The sequence below is a fragment of the Scyliorhinus torazame genome, chromosome 1 (genome assembly GCF_047496885.1).
Source record: "Scyliorhinus torazame isolate Kashiwa2021f chromosome 1, sScyTor2.1, whole genome shotgun sequence".
NCBI lineage: Eukaryota > Metazoa > Chordata > Chondrichthyes > Carcharhiniformes > Scyliorhinidae > Scyliorhinus > Scyliorhinus torazame.
The window spans coordinates 65,592,078-65,609,119 of NC_092707.1; the positions used below are offsets into that span (position 1 = coordinate 65,592,078).

Consider the following 17,042-nt stretch of genomic DNA (forward strand, 5'->3'; position numbering starts at 1 on the left):
ACCTCTCACACTCATCTGCTACCCTCTGAAAGAACCCACTCATGTCTGATTCATATGCACCCTGTGCACCACCTTAAACTGTATTAGGCTCATCCTTGCACAAGAGGAGGTCCCGTTTACCCTACGCAGTGCCTCACTCCATTAAGCGTTTGTATTTTTTTTTAAACTTAGATTATTACAAACTTGTATCAAAGCAGGTTACAGCAAGTAAACACCTCGGGAAACATATTTCCCAACAATCAACTATACAGTCTGTACAGATTTTTCCCCTTTTTATTCCCCCCCCCCCTCCCCATCACCCACACCACCACCCCCCTGTGACGAATAGCTCCTCAAACACGGTCACAAACATCCCCCACCTTTTCTCAAACTCCCCGCTGAGCCCCTTAACTCATACTTTATCTTCTCTAACCGCAGGAAGTCATACAGGTCACCCAACCAAGCCGCTACCCCCAGTGGCGATGCTGACCGCCACTTCAGCAAAATTTGTCGCCGTGCAATCAGAGAGGCGAAGGCCAAGACATCAGCCTTCTTCCTCTCCATGAGCTCTGCCTTCTCTGAAACCCCAAGTATCGCCACCAAAGGATCCGGGTCCACCTCCTCCTCTACTTTCATGGCTAAGACCGCGAACACTCCCACCCAGAATCTTCCCAATTTTTCGCAACCCCAAAACATGTGCATGTGATTCGCTGGCCCCACCCACACCTAACACACTCATCTGCTACCCCCTGAAAGAACCCACTCATTCTCGCCCGAGTCATATGCACCCTGTGCACCAACTTCAACTGTATCAGGCTCATCCTTGCACAAAGTATCAAAATACCTGATAAGAATGAACTGGGATTAATGAAAAGTAAGAGTTTATTATTCAAAATAATTATTCTGGCCACATGGATTGAGAAGAAACATAAGTGTGACATTAGAAAATTGCATGATTGGGTAAAGAGAGTTAGAGTGGATCTGTGGGTTCCATCATAGGTGCCATAACTGTCACAGCTTGCATGTTTTCTGTATACATGAACAAAGCATTTACTTTATTTTCTCTTTGCATGTTATGATATTGCAGAGCTCACGGTGACCCCCAGCACTGCAGAAAGGCCTTGCATCGAGCAGTACAATGTACCACTGACTATCCTGAGCATGTCTGTGATATGTTGCTTGCCTTCGAGAGGTTGGAAGGTAAGTTTGTGTACAATGTCAAGTGTCCGATAAATCATACCAGAGACCTTAGAGTTTATTATGTGGCTAAAAATAAAGTGAGAGTTTTAATGTGAAAGTGAAGCCGGTAATACAATCCTCACTTGTGCTAGCTGAGCAAAGAACTACTTTAAAAAAAAAAAAAAATTAATTTAGATTTTAGACCTTAAAGGGGCAATTTAAAGTGGTCACTTCACCTACCCTGCACATCTTTTTGGATTGTGGGGGTGAGACCCAAGCAGACACGGGGATAATGTGCAAACTACACACAGACTGTGACCCGGGGCCGGGTTTGAACCCGGGTCCTCTGCGCCTTGAGGCAGCGGTGCTAACCACTGTGCCACCATGCTGCCCTGAGCAAAGAACTACTTAGGTGGAATAAGTGAAATTAGATTTAATTTGTATTATTTTGCATTGAAATATGTGTTATTTCTGAGACTTGTGTTGTTTTGAAGGTGGTTGATAAGAGGTCTCATTGAAATGGAGGGGGCACAATTTAATGGCTACGCCTGAAAAGCAGCTCGCCCCGGCGCAGCGTGGCCGATAAAAGCCACGTGACCCCGCTCCCAGGATCACCCGGCTTGCAACGCCTCGCAAGATCTAACACAATCTCACAATGCGTTGCAATATGAATCCCGCCAATTGTGGGCAGGGTCACTTTTTGGCAAATCTGCCAGTCTCACTTTAATGTGCAGATCTCTGTGTTACCCGAGGCGTGGGATCACTCTCCTTCGATTTGGAGACCTTAGGCAAGCACCATTCAGTGTTGGTCTCTACAAACAGGGATCAGACGGAACCCAACTTGTGGGGGTCTCCCAGGGGATCGGAGTCTCCAAGTGCATGCCCTTTGGGCAGTGTGGTACCCTGACATGACTGGTGCTACCCTGGATATGCCACATAGGTGTCAGCCTGACACTGCCAAGGAGCCCAGGTGGCACTGCCAGTGTGGTAGGTTGGCATTGCCAAGGTGGCAAGCTGGCATTTTGTTTGCATGGGTGGGATCGAGCCCGGGGTGCCTTGCGCGGGTGTTGGCATTTAAAAATGGCATCCCGATCTCTTGCTACACTGAGGAGTTATGGCGAGCAGAGGAATTACGGTGAGCAGAGCCATACAAAAGGGCCGCGCATTGAGGCCACTTCTCAAATGCAAGTCACGTTTTATAACCTTGTGTTTTTTGGTGCCACGAGCACTGGGAAACACAAAACTAAATGTGCTCACAATGGGACTTTGTTCCCATTTAGTTAAATTGTGCCCGTTGACATTCTTCCAGGAGCTTCTTACGATGCACAACAAATACTGCCACATTCCCATGGACTTGTGCAATTGTTGATGTGCTTCTTGGAACCTTTCACACACATTAACACTTTACCAGGTTCCCCCTCATTACTGATATCGACCTATATCTCCACATGACTTGTGGCTGGAGTAGCTGCATGTGACTATTTCAAATGATTGTGACCTCGTAAGACGTAGGAGCAGAAGTAGGCCACTCGGCCCATTGAGTCTGCTCCGCCATTCAATGAGATCACGGCTGATCCGACAATCCTCAACTCCACTTTACTATCTTATCCCCATAACCCTCAATTCCATTACTGATTAAATATCTGTCCATCTCAGCCTTGAACATATTTAACGACCCAGCCTCTGCAGCTCTCTGGGGTCAAGAATTTAACAGATTGACTACCATCTGAGAGAAGAAATTCCTCCTCATCTCGGCCTTAAATGGGTGACCCCTTATTCTGAGATTTTGCCCTCTAATCCCTGACTCGCCCTCAAGGGGAAACATCCTCAGTCCTAGAGGAAATATCCTATCAAAATCTACCCTGTCAAGCCTCCTGAGAATCCTACATTTCTCAATAAGGTCACCTCTCATTCTAAACTCCAATGAGTACAGGCCCAATCTACTTAACCTCTCCTCATTAAAAAATCCCTTGTATCCAGGAACAACCTAGTGAACCTTCTCTGGACTGGCTACAATGCCAATATATCTTTCCTTAGATAAGGTGACCAAAACTGTTCACAGTATTCCAGGTGTGGTCTAACTAGTGTCTTGAATAGTTTTAGCAGAACTTTCCTATTTTTATACTCCATTCCCTTTGAAATAAAGGCCAACATTCCCTTTGCCTTCCCAATTACCTGCTGCACTTGCATGCCCGCTTTTTGTGATTTTGCACGAGGACATCTAAATCCCTCTTGTGCTGCAGCTTTCTGCAGTCTTTCTCCATTTAAATAATATTCAGCTCCTATATTCTTCCTACCAAAGTGGTCACATTTTCCTACATTATGTTCCATCTGCCAAGTTTTTGTCCACTCACCTAGCCTGTCCGTGTCCCTCTAGACTCTGTTATCCTGCCTTCTCACCTATTTTTGTGTCATCTGCAAACTTGACAATGGTGCATTCACTTCCCCCATCCAGGTCATTAATTACTTTGTTAGAAGACAGATTTTCAGGGCGCTTGTTAGAACACAGATTTAAGAACTGATCTCCGGACAGTCAAATGCTGTTACAGTATAACTGAAGGATGACTGATCCTATACGCTGAAAATTATTTCCAAAGCTACGGAACAAGCACCCTTGTCTGGGAAATGTTTGGGTTCTTCCTGTGCTGCTTTATAGCTCCATAGAAATTAAGAGGTTTGCTTCAGTAAATTTAGAGAAACAGGAATAAAGAAACTCATTCTGAGCAGTGAAACACCTTTTTATCCTTCTTTCCTTTTTCAGGCTCTTTGGAAGATTGGGACCTAGCTGTAGAGAAGACCGAGACCAGACTTAACCGAGTTAATCAGCAGAGAACCAAAGTAAGTACAGAGTGAATTGTGCTTTTTGCCAGGTGAGGTAAATTTTAGAGATATTGCGCAGCACGGTGGCACAGTGGTTAGCAATGCTGCCTATGGCGCTGAGGACCCGGGTTCGAATCCCGGCCCTGGGTCACTGTCTGTGGAGTTTGCACATTCTCCCTGTGTCTGTGTGGGTTGTACCCCCACAACCCAAAGATATGCAGGGGAGGCGGATTGGCCACACTAAATTGCCCTTTAATTGGAAAAAATAATTAGGTACTCTAAAAAAAAAATTTTTAATAATTTTTTTTTAGCGATATTGGGAGAGATCCTTCCAATGCTGGTTATGGAATAGTTTCTGATTATCAGTACTACAGAGGATGCACATTATCATCAATATTCATTGAGAGGCTGACACGTAACTTCTGCTCTTGGGGCTGGCCATGGGGGCATGTGCAGGGGTGGCTTGGAATGACTGAACCCCTGAATCCACCTTGTGTGATTGGAGACTTTAATAACCACTTCTTTCCCATAGATTCTCAGCGTGCACGCCCAGATCGAACGTGTGCAAGTTTCATGTGGAGTAAAGTAACTTCTATACTATATACCATTAAATGATTCCAGTTCAAATGCAGTGTGCTGACTGACTCCCCAGTCAACACAGCAAACAATAGAAATTTCTGTACAAAATAGGGAGTTTCAGCACATCTTGAATCCGAGGAAAGTTTCAAGAATTTTGCAGCTAACTTGGGAATGGTTTGTCTCATTCAAATTTTTATTGTTGCAAAAGCCATTTCAACTGAACCAATACTTGGAGTCTTAATGTGTTGCATCAGGGTAGCTTTTTTAATTGCAGATAATTAAAAAATGCAAATGTTGGAAATCTAAAACATTTGGATGTATCTTGGCTGCATCAGATGTATAAGTAGACATTTTAAAAGTTGTTGAAATTAAAGACAAAAGGGGTAAGAGGGGAGAACAGATATGCCACGAAAACTGAAGGAACATACTGCAAATGCTGGAAATTTAAAATTAAAACAGAAAATGCTGCAAAACACTCAGCGGGCCATGCACCCCACCTGTGGCGCGAGAAATTGAGTTAATATTTCAGTCAACGCTTTTTCATCAGAGCTAACAAGCCAGTTGCGGACAGGGAGTCATTGGATTAAATCCATAATAGATAGTTGTCAGATGATATAAAAGATTATCAGTAAGGTGATGGAAAGATATAAAAAGTGCATTTAACTGGTTGAGAAAAGATGTGGGGTGGTCATGACAAACAAACAATGCAGTGAATGCAGCCGATCTGAAATTTAAACAGGAAGTGCCGACTACACATTGTGGTCAGACAATTGGATCAGTCCCCTGGTGCACACTGCTGTCTTGAGATGAAAAGTGCCCACCTCATATACCAGCCCTGTCACTCTTCCACGTCACCCCACACTTCCTCCACCTCTATCCACCCAGCCAGTAGCAGATGCACCTCACATGATCAGAATTTCCTGCCACAAAGAAAGGATGGGTAGCAACCAGGCTAGCATAAACTTCCTCCAGGAAATGTATCACATCTTCTGGATACTCTGTAAGCTTCTGGTCTGAATGCTAATTTTAGTCCCGGGTTCGATTCCTGCTTGGGTCACTGTCTGTGTGGAGTCTGCACCGTTCTCCCCCTGTCTGCGTGGGTTTCCTCCGGGTGTTCTGGTTTCCTCCCTCAAGTCCCGAAAGACGTGCTTGTTAGGTGAATTGGACATTCTGAATTCTCCCTCAGTATACCCGAACGGGTGCCGGAATGTGGCGAGGATTTTCACAGTAACTTCATTGCAGTGTTAATATAAGCCTACTTGTGACAATAATAGAGATTATTATTATTACTACTAACTTAAAAATTTAATTCTTTAACGGTTTATTAGGTGAATAGCACTTTTTGTGGGGGGGGGGGGGGGGGGGGGAGAGACACACATGACTGCGTAATGCACTAAGATAGCTAGTAAATGTTTATGGACATTTTGGTCTCACTCGACCAGGCCATCTGGAGATTTAGCTGTAAGTATTATAAAATGGAAAATATTTCCTCCTCGAGGTGAATTTAAGTTTTTTTACCTCTTTTTTTGTAATATTTTGCCCAGGCTGCAGAGAAGGAAGCCCTGCTGACAAAACAAGAGGAGGAGAAAAATGTGCAGCGGAAGAAAGGAAGATCTGAAAAGAAAGCTGCGAAAAGGGCCCAGAAACAGGCATTACCTGGAGACAAACGCAAAGCAGATCAGGAGGAATGGGGTGCCCAAATTGGTATGACAGCCTGAAAGAAGACTAACTCGTAGTTAATAAATGAGTTCTATTCTATATGTGCTAACATTTTTACAAGGGGATATCTGGTAGAGTGCGTCAGTAATTAGGGCAAGAATTTGTTCTAGAATTATTGTGTTCTAAAATGGGGAATGTTTCGGCTTTCGTTCTTGCAGCCTTATGGAAAATTCCTGCTGTGTCAAATGTACCCCAAAATTATGTGTTCTTTTAGGTGATCAGAGGTAACTCATTGATTCCATTGAAATAATTAATCATAGAATTTCTACATTGTAGGAGGCCATTCGACCCATCGTGTCTGCACCGACCCTGAAAGATCACTTTCCAAAGGTTCACTCCCCGCCCTATATCTGTAACCCAGCAACCTAACCTGCACATCCCTGAACACTAGGGGGCAGTTTAGCATGGCCAATCCATTTAACCGGTATATCTGTACTTCGGGAGGAAACTGGAGCACTCGGAGGAAGCCCACACAGACAGAGGGAGAACGTGCAGACTCCGCACAGACAGTGACCCAAGCCGGGAATCGAGCCTGGGACCCTGGCGCTGTGAAGCAACAGTGCTACTGTGCTGCCCATATATTGTAATGTACTATAATGTTACGTCACTTGCAGGGAAATTCTGCCAGTGTAAAAACAGTTCTGGGTCACCCGCTCAATTCTCCCCTCCCTCTACCATTCCCACCCACTGAAAACAAGTGCAGGAAATCACCCCTCCCCCACACACACGCACACAAATTGAAGCTGCTGTAGTATTGGTGATGACCAAGATCAAAATCACAGATTTAACACTGGTTTTCACAATTTTGTTTCACCACCATTGGACTTGTGTTCTGCTGTGGGAATGTTCCTCTTGTTAAACAGATCCAAGCTAGATAAAGCATGGAATAGAACACCGATTTATTCCTTGTTAGTAGGTTTATTTACAGGATACAGCAGGATAGATGTCTCCTAACTACTAACCCAATGTTCCAGCTGACACTGTTTATCCCCTTTTGAGTACGACAGTGAATCAAATTAATTAATGAACTAAAACTAATTATCATAGAATTTACAGTGCAGAAGGAGGCCATTCGGCCCATCGAGTCTGTACCGGCTCTTGGAAAGAGCACCCTACCAAAGGTCAACACCTCCACACTATCCCCATAACCCCACCCAACACTAAGGGCAATTTTGGACACTAAGGGCAATTTATCATGGCCAATCCACCTAACCTGCACATCTTTGGACTGTGGGAGGAAACCGGAGCACCTGGAGGAAACCCACACACACACACACGGGGAGGATGAGCAGACTCCGCACAGACAGTGACCCAAGCCAGAATCGAACCTGGGACCCTGGAGCTGTGAAGCAATTGTGTTATCCACAATGCTAACGTGCTGCCCCTTTAAAGGGGCACCTGACTTTTTAAAATATGGTCCAAATCTTTAATCAAAAAATGCCGATCAACATAATCAACCAAGCTGTTGCTTCAGTTTGTCTTCCTCTTCCCTTGCTCCATTTATGACCACAAGGGAGCGATTTCTCATAATTCATCGTTCAATTTCAGATCAACCAAATAAAAAGCCTCGAGCTGGGGAACTGGAGGAAGCTGAGGAAGAGGATATGTCAGCAGAATGTGGTCTGTTTGGTCGTGAAAACAACACAAGGATACTAGAGACTCCAGCATTGCAAAAACAAAAAGCTGCAGCTGCCGCAAGGAACAAGGTTCTCCACGATAATAGCAAGGATGACCTGACTGTGTTTGTCAGTAATCTCTCTTACTCCATTGCCAATCCAGAGGAGAGGCTGAAGGAGGTATTTGAAAGCTTTGGCCAGATTACAGACATCCGCCCTGTTTACAGTAATAGAGGACTTTTTCGAGGATATTGTTACGTGGAGTTTCAAGAGGAGAAAGCGGCTGCTGATGCCTTGCGGCTGGACCGGCAGGAGTTAGAGGGCCGGCCAATGTTTGTCTCACCCTGTGTCGACAAAGCAAAGAATCCAGAATTTAAGGTACTACTTTTGGAATCTGTTATGATTATTTTGTTTTTTTAACATTTCCCCTTGTCTTGTTCAGCCTTTCATTCAAGAAGTTGCAATTGGCTGAAACAAAAGGACTCATTTAACCACAATCTACTTGTACTACTCAATCCCATTGGCTTGTTTGTGATGCAGTTCAGAACGATATTGAAGAAGATACTTGAGGTGCAATTCTGATAGAATTCTGCTCTCATCTCGTTCTGGTCTGAGATGTTTCCTTCATCTCACAAACTCTTCGTTTCCTTCAACATTTTGTAACAATGAAGAATGGCAAATTGTAGCTGAGAGGAAGGATTGGCTAGGCAGGGATTGTTTTCTTTGGAAGAGGCGGCTGAGGGGAGATTTAACTGAAATTATTTTAATTGTATAGAGCTATTTACGGAGGAGGGGGGCTTTGGCAGGTGTCACTGCACTAGCAAGCGAAGGTTGGCTAATGAACGGGAATGTGGTGGGGGAGGGACCGTGGTCGTTCGAGCCTGGTCAAACAGGTTTCAATGGGCCTGGGAGGTGTGGAAGGTGCTGGGAGGGGATCAATACTGTGAGAGGTGTTTTGCAAGCGGAAGTGGATGGGGGGTTTCTGAGAGGGTGGGGGGGGGGGGGTGGTAGAGGTTCGATGGTAACAAAAGGATGGGGTGGACCAGGCCAGGGGGGCAGGGTCCGAGGTTATGACAGGTCGGAGGGTCAGAATAGTGAGGTGGAATGTAAGTGGGTTCGGGGAACCGGTGAAGAGATTGAGAGTTTTTGCACACTTGGAGAGTTTAAAAGCTGATGTGATGCTGCAGGAGATTCATTTGAGGGTGAAGGATCAGGTGAGGCTTAGGAAGGATTGGGTGAGTCAGGTGTTTCATTCGGGGTTCGATAGTAGGGCTCGGCGGGGTAGCGATATTGGTGGGCAAGTGTGTGAGTTTCAGGTGGAGAAGGCTGATCAGGGGGGCAAGTATGTGGTAGTGACGGTTGCGTTAGAGGGAGGTTGGTGGCGCTGGCGAACATATATGCCCCCAACTGGGACAATGTGGGGTTTGTGAATAGGACTCCGCAATTGTGATTTCCGGCCTCATGGTCTGGGAGGCTCTGAAGGCGGTGGTGAGGGGGGAGGTGATCTCATTTAAGGCAAAGTTGGAAAGGGAGAAGGGGGAGGAACGCCAAAGACTGATAGAGGAGATTTTGGATGTTAGGAGGTCCGTGGGGGACCCGGACCCGGGTCTCCTGGCAAAGAGGAAGGAGTTGCAGGCAATGTTCAACCTATTGTTCACGGGGAAAGCAGTGCGTCAGCTGAGAGGGGCGAGGGGAGCTGTCTATGAGTATGGGATAATAATAATCACTTATTGTCACAAGGAGGCTTCAATGAAGTTACTGTGAAAAGCCCCGAGTCACCACATTCCGCCGCCTGTTCGGGGAGGCCGGTACGGGAGTTGAACCCGCGCTGCTGGCCCTGTTCTGCATAACAAGCCAGCTGTTTAGCCCACTGTGCTAAACCAGGTCAGCTCCAGAGGGAGGCCGCAGCCATGAAGATAGTTCATGTGCCGGACAAGGCAGGGGCGTTGGTGGTGGCTCCAGATCAGATTAAGAAAGTGTCCGAGGAATGTTATAGGGATCTGTTATGGCCCAGGGTTTAGAAAACTCCAAAGTATATCATGGAGTTCACCTGACCTACAACTGTTTATAGATTTTGGTTACGAGGAGCACAAGGGCCTGCCTTTCAGCTGTTATTCAACAAAGGCCTTCAGCACTTTTAATCAAAAACAAAGTTTATTCTACGAATTCAGTTAACATTTCTATAAACACACAGTAAGCATTTTAATCAACGACAAACATAAATACCCCAAACAGCTACAGTTCTCATATATATTATATATAATATATATATAACCCTTAATAACTTCCCTTTCAACTGTTTCAATTTGTTAACAACATCCAATAAATCAGAAAAACCCTTTTACCAAAACAGTAGGTTTGAATTCTTTCCAGAAAACAGTTATCACTTTTAAATTATCAAGTGATCAGGACACCTTTTAACATGCAGCGAGAAAGAGACAAGAGAAACTTTCTTTGTCTGAATCCAGCTTCCAACTGTGTAAACCGAAAGTAAAACTCCGAGCCACAGCCAGCTCTCAGCTCAAAACAAAAAAAGACACACATTTCTTAAAGGGACACTCCCATGACAGATCTGTGTATGTCAGAGCCACCGGAGGAGGAGCGGGGGATGAGGGAGTTTCTAGGTGGGCTGGAGTGTCCGAGGTTGGGAGAGGCGGAGCGGGCAAGGTTGGGTGAGCCGGTGGGGGAGCAGGAGGTGAAGGTGGCAGGCAGGGAAGACGGCAGGGCCAGATGGGTTCCCGGTTGAATTTTATAAAAAATTTAAGGATAACCTGGCGCCGTTGATGGTGGAATGTTTGAGGACCCGATGAGTAGGGGTGTCTTGCCACAAACAATGGGGCAGACTTCCATCTCGCTGTTGAAGAAGTACAAGGATCCAGTTGCGTGTGGGTCATATAGGCCCATATTTCTAATTTTAAAAAATAAATTAGAGTGCCCAATTCTTTTTTTTCCCAATTAAGGGGAAATTTAGCGTGGCCATTCACCTACCCTGCACATCTTTTAGGTTGTGGGGGTGAGACGCACTCATACGCTGCTTCGCGTCTTTCCATAATAGCAAGATCCTCCGCCGGGCTACCAGGGACGCAAAGGCCAGAATAACGGCCTCTTTCGCCTCCTGCACTCCCGGCTCGTCTGCCACCCCAAATAGTGGCAGCCCCCAACTTGGCTTGACCTGGCCTTTCACCACCTTAGACATAGTCCTCGCGAAACCCCTCCAGAACCCATCCAGTGCCGGGCATGACCAGAACATATGGGCGTGATTCGCCGGGCTTCCTGAGCACCTCCCACATCTGTCCTCCACCCCAAAGAACCTACTCAACCTGGCCCCTGTCATATGGGCTCTGTGAGTAACCTTGAATTGTATTAGGCTGAGCCTGGCGCAAGAGGAGGAAGAATTAACCCTACTCAGGGCATCAGCCCACAGCCCCTCTTCAATCTCCCCCAACTCCTCCTCCCATTTGCCCTTCAGCTCCTCTACCGAAGCCTCCTCTTCTTCTTTCATCTCCTGATATATCGCTGAGACCTTGCCTTCTCCGGCCCATACACCCGAAATCACCCTGTCCTGAATCCCCGGTGCCGGGAGCAACGGGAATTCCCTCACCTGTCGCCTCACAAACGCCCTCACCTGCATGTACCTGAACGCATTTCCCGGGGGTAGCCCAAACTTCTCCAGCGCCCCTAGGCTCGCAAACGTCCCATCTATAAACAGATCCCCCATCCTTCTGATCCCTGCCCGATGCCAGCTCCGAAACCCCCCCGGTCCATCCTTCCTGGGACAAACCGATGGTTATCTCTGATCGGGGACCACACCGAGGCTCCCATCTCACCCCTATGTCGTCTCCATTGCCCCCAGATCTTTAGCGTTGCCCCCACCACCGGACTCGTGGTGTACCTTGTTGGCGAGAGCGGCAACGGTGCTGTCACCAGCGCCCTCGGGCTCGTTCCTTTGCAGGACGCCATCTCCAGCCTCTTCCATGCCGCCCCCTCTCCCTCCATCACCCACTTACGGATCATCGCCACGTTGGCTTCCCAATAGTAGCCACCCAGATTCGGCAACGCCAGCCCTCCTCTGTCCCTACTACGCTCCAGAAACCCCCTTTTTACCCTCGGGGTCTCGTTTGCCCACACAAAGCCCATGATGCTCCTACCTACCCGCTTAAAAAAGGCCTTGGTTATCATAATAGAAAGGCACTGGAACACAAAAGAAACCTCGGGAGGACCATCATTTTAATCGACTGTACCCTGCCCGCTAACGAGAGTGGCAACATATCCCATCGTTTGAAGTCCTCCTCCATCTGCTCCACTAGCGGCTTCAAATTAAGTTTGTGCAGGGCCCCCCAACGCCTAGCTACCTGGATCCCCAAGTACCGAAAGCTCCTTTCCGCCCCCCTCAACGGTAGGTCATCTATCCCTCTTCCCTGGTCCCCTGGATGCACCACGAAGAGCTCACTTTTCCCTACATTGAGCTTATAACCCGAGAAGTCCCCAAACTCCCTTAGGATCTGCATGACCTCCACCATCCCCTCCACTGGATCTGCCACATACAACAACAGGTCGTCTGCGTACAGCGACACCCGATGCTCCTCTCCCCCTCGTACCACCCCCCTCCATTTCCTGGACTCCCTTAATGCCATGGCCAAAGGCTCAATTGCTAATGCAAACAACAGGGGGGACAGGGAAGAGGGATAGACGACCTACCATTGAGGGCGGAAAGGAGCTTTCCGCCCTCGTCCCTCGATACAGCCGAAAATACTCCGACCTCCGTCGATTTGTAACCACACTCGCCACCGGGGCTCTATATAGGAGCTTAACCCAACTGATAAACCCCTCCCCATTCCCAAACCTCCGCAGCACTTCCCAGAGATACTCCCACTCCACTCGGTCAAAGGCCTTCTCCGCGTCCATAGCTGCCACTATCTCCGCCTCTCCCTCTACCGATGGCATCATAATCACGTTTCGGAGCCTCCGCACATTGGTGTTTAGCTGCCTGCCCTTAATAAATCCCGTCTGGTCCTTGTGAATCATCCCCGGGACACAGTCCTCAATCCTCGTAGCCAGCACTTTTGCCAGCAACTTAGCATCCACATTAAGGAGCGAAATCGACCTATACGACCCGCATTGCAGTGGGTCCTTGTCCCGCTTCAGGATCAGAGAGATCATCGCCCCGGACATTGTCGGGGGCAGGGCCCTTGCCTCATTGAAAGTCCTCACCAGCAATGGGGCTAGCAAGTCCGCATACTTCCTGTAAAACTCAACCGGGAACCCATCTGGCCCCAGGGCCTTCCCCGCCTGCATGCTCCCCAGTCCTTTAATCAGCTCCTCCAACCCAATTGGCGCCCCCAAACCAGCCACCTCCTGCTCCTCCACCCTCTGGAACCTCAGCTGATCCAGAAATCGTCGCATCCCCTCTTCCCCCGCTGGGGGCTGAGATCTGTACAGCTCCTCATAAAAGGCCTTAAATGCCTTATTTACTTTCACCGCACTCCGCACCGTAGTTCCCCTGCCATCCTTGACTCCACCTATCTCCCTCGCTGCCATCCTCTTACAGAGCTGATTTGCCAGCATCCGGCTCGCCTTCTCCCCATACTCGTACGTCGCCCCCTGTGCTTTCCTCCACTGTGCCTCTGCCTTCCCTGTGGTCAACAGGTCGAATTCCGTCTGGAGACTTCGCCGCTCCCTAAGTAGTCCCTCTTCAGGGGCCTCTGCATATCTCCTGTCCACCCTCGGGATCTCCCCCACTAACCTCTCCCTTTCCCTCCACTCTCTCTTCTCCCTGTGAGCCCTGATGGAGATTAACCCTCCCCTGACCACCGCCTTCAGCGCCTCCCATACTACTCCCACCTGCACCTCCCTGGTGTCGTTGGTCACCAAATACCTTTCAATGCACCCCCGTACCCTCCCGCACACCACCTCGTCTGCCAGCAATCCCACATCTAGATGCCACAGCGGGCGTTGGTCCCTCTCCTCTCCCAACTCCAGCTCCACCCAGTGCGGGGCGTGGTCTGCTATGGCCGAGTACTCCGTTCCCTCCACTTTCGGGATCAGCGCCCTGCTCAAAACAAAAAAATCTATCCGGGAGTAGGCCTTGTGTACATGGGGAAAAAAAGAAAATTCCCTGGCCAGGGGCCTAGCAAATCTCCACGGATCCACTCCCCCCATCTGGTCCATAAACCCCCTAAGCACCTTGGCCGCAGCTGGCCTCTTCCCCGTCCTAGATCTGGAATGATCTAATGCTGGGTCCAACACCGTGTTGAAATCCCCCCCCCCCCCAAATTATCAAGCTTCCTACCTCCAGGTCCGGAATGCTCCCCAACATACGCTTCATAAATCCAGCATCGTCCCAATTCGGGGCGTATATATTTACCAATACCACCCACGTCCCCTGCAGCCTACCGCTCACCATCACGTATCGATCTCCATTGTCCACTACTATATTCTTGGCCTCAAACGACACCCGCTTCCCCACCAGTATTGCCACCCCTCTGTTCTTCGCATCCAGCCCCGAATGGAATACCTGTCCTACCCATCCCTTTCTTAACCTGACCTGGTCTGCCATCTTCAAATGTGTCTCCTGAAGCATGACCACGTCTGCCTTCAGTCCCTTTAAGTGTGGGAACACTCGGGACCCCTTAACCGGGCCCCCCCCCCCCCCCCCCCCCCCATCCGCCGCCGACTGGCCATCTCCTTTTCTAGTCCCGTGCCCGCACCTCACGCACCCTCCAGTCCCCCAGACAGGGGACCCCCGCCCCGACCACCTCTTCTGTTTTCAGATTTCCCCCTCGGCCAATGCAGCAGCATCCCTATTTCCCCCCCCCCCCCTTCCCCCTCCCCCCCGCTAGATCTTTATCTAGCTCTTTTGCTCCCCCCATAACACTCCCGTAAGTCAGCTGACACCTGCTGACCTCGGCCTCCCCCACCGTCCCATTGACCTGTGGAACATTCCCTACGCATAGTTAAAACCCTGTATACAACCGACAACCCCCCCACAACCACAGACCCTCAGTTTGAGTCCAACTTTTCAGTTTGTAGAAAGGTCCAAGCCTCTTCAGGCATTTCAAAGTAGCCGGTGTCGATCCTGAAATGTGACGCACAGTCGCGCTGGCTGCAGCATTCCGAATCTCACCCCCTTCCTATGCAGCACCGCCTTGTTCCGATTAAAACCAGCTCTCTTCTTTGCCACCTCCGTACTCCAGTCCTGATAGATTCGGATCACCGTATTCTCCCACCTGCTGCTCCGCTTTTTCTTGGCCCATCTCAAGACACACTCTCTGTCCACGAAACGAGGAAACCTCACCACTACCGCCCTTGGCGGCTCGCCGGCCTTGGGTCTCCTCGCCAGGACCCTATGAGCCCCATCTAGCTCCAGGGGACTCGGAGAGGCCTCCGCACCCATCAGCGAATTGAGCATCGCGCTCACATACGCCCCGGCATCGGCCCCCTCCACCCCTTCAGGGAGACCCAGAATCCGAAGATTCTTCCTCCTCGACCTGTTCTCCAGGTCCTCGAATCTTTCCGCCCACCTCTTGTGCAGCGCCTCGTGCACCTCCATCTTCACCGCCAGGCCCAAGATCTCGTCCTCATTCTCTGCGGCTTTTTCCCGCACCTCTCGGATCTCTACCCCGTGGGCCTTCTGGGTCTCCTTTAGCCCCTCGATCGCCGTCAGCAGTGGCGCCAGCACCTCTTAAGCTCCTCCACGCAGCGCCTGAGAAACTCCTGCTGCTCCGGGCCCCATGCCGCTCGATCTCCGCCATCTTGTTTTCTCTCCCTCGCTTCTTTCGCTGCTCCAAAACCGCTTTTTTGACCGCTCCACTTCTGGTCCACTCCATATACTATGGAAGGGAGACCTTGCTCTCACCTTCCCACACGGGAAGTCGTCGAAAAATTTCCGTTGGGGCTCCTCTGGAGAGCCCAAAAGTCCATTCTAGCGGGAGCCGCCGAAACATGCGGCTTAGATCCGCATAGCCGCAACCGGAAGTCTAAACATTTTATTGAGGTATTTTTGGTTTTACAACAACAACAAAATAAACAATGTACATGGGTCTATAAACATAGTGCAAAAGCCGTCTCCCTCCCTTACAGGTCCCACCTTTATTAACCCTCTACTCTAAGCTAAACTAACCCCCCCCCCCCTTCTGCTGACGATTAATCTTCCGCAAAGAAGTCGATGAACGGTTGCCACCTCCGGGCGAACCCTAACATTGACCCTCTCAAGGCGAACTTAATTTTCTCCGACAAAGAAAGCCAGCCATGTCAGATAGCCAGGTCCCCGATTTCGGGGGCTTTGCGTCCCTCCAAGCTAGTAGTAACCAACTCCGGGCTACCAGGGAAGCAAAGGCCGGAATGTCTGCCTCTTTCCCCTCCTGGATTCCGGATCGTCCGACACCCCGAAAATCGCCACCTCTGGACTCGGTGCCACCCTTGTTTTTAACACCGTGGACATGACATCTGCAAACCCCTGCCAAAATTTTCTAAGCTTTGGACATGTCCAGAACATGTGGACATGGTTCGCTGGCCCTCCTGCGCACTTTGCACACCTGTCTTCCACCCCAAAGAATCTGCTCATCCGGGCCACTGGCATGTGAGTCCGATGAATGACATTGAATTGTATCAGGCTGAGCCTGGCACATGTTGTGGACGCGTTGACTCTACTCAACGCGTCTGCCCATAGACCATCCTCTATCTGTCCTCCCAGCTCGTCCTCCCACTTGCGCTGCAGCTCCTCTGTCTGCGTCTCCTCTGACCCCATAAGTTCATTGTAAATGTCAGAGATGCTCCCTTCTCCTACCAAGCCTCTGGAAACTACCCTGTTCTGAATGCCCCTTGGTGGTAGGAGCGGGAAGGTTGAAACCTACGTAGGAAGTCACGCACCTGCAGGTACCATAATTTGTTTCCTCTCGCCAATCCATACTTCTCCTCCAGCGCCCTCAAACTCGGAAAGCTCCCTTCTATAAACATATCCCCCATCCTCTCAATCCCTGCTCTCTGCCATCTCCGGAACCCCCCATCCATACTGCCCGGGGCAAACCGGTGATTATTACAGATTGGAGACCAGACCGATGCTCCATCTGCTCCCACATGCCTCCTCCATTACCCCCAGACTCTCAGGGCCGCCACCACCACGGGGCTGGTGGAGTACTGTGCTGGCGGGAA

The 17,042-nt window shown here is 49.2% G+C and overlaps 1 protein-coding gene across 1 annotated transcript in view; it reads left to right on the forward strand.

The window, feature by feature from the left end:
- sart3 (spliceosome associated factor 3, U4/U6 recycling protein) overlaps positions 1-17,042 on the forward strand; it is a 73,920-nt gene that overhangs the window by 27,793 nt on the left and 29,085 nt on the right. Inside the window, exons 14-17 of the mRNA XM_072495912.1 lie at positions 1,067-1,179; positions 3,920-3,996; positions 6,102-6,261; positions 7,825-8,270. Coding sequence (XP_072352013.1) covers positions 1,067-1,179; positions 3,920-3,996; positions 6,102-6,261; positions 7,825-8,270 — 796 coding nt within the window. The remainder of the gene's footprint in view (positions 1-1,066; positions 1,180-3,919; positions 3,997-6,101; positions 6,262-7,824; positions 8,271-17,042) is intronic.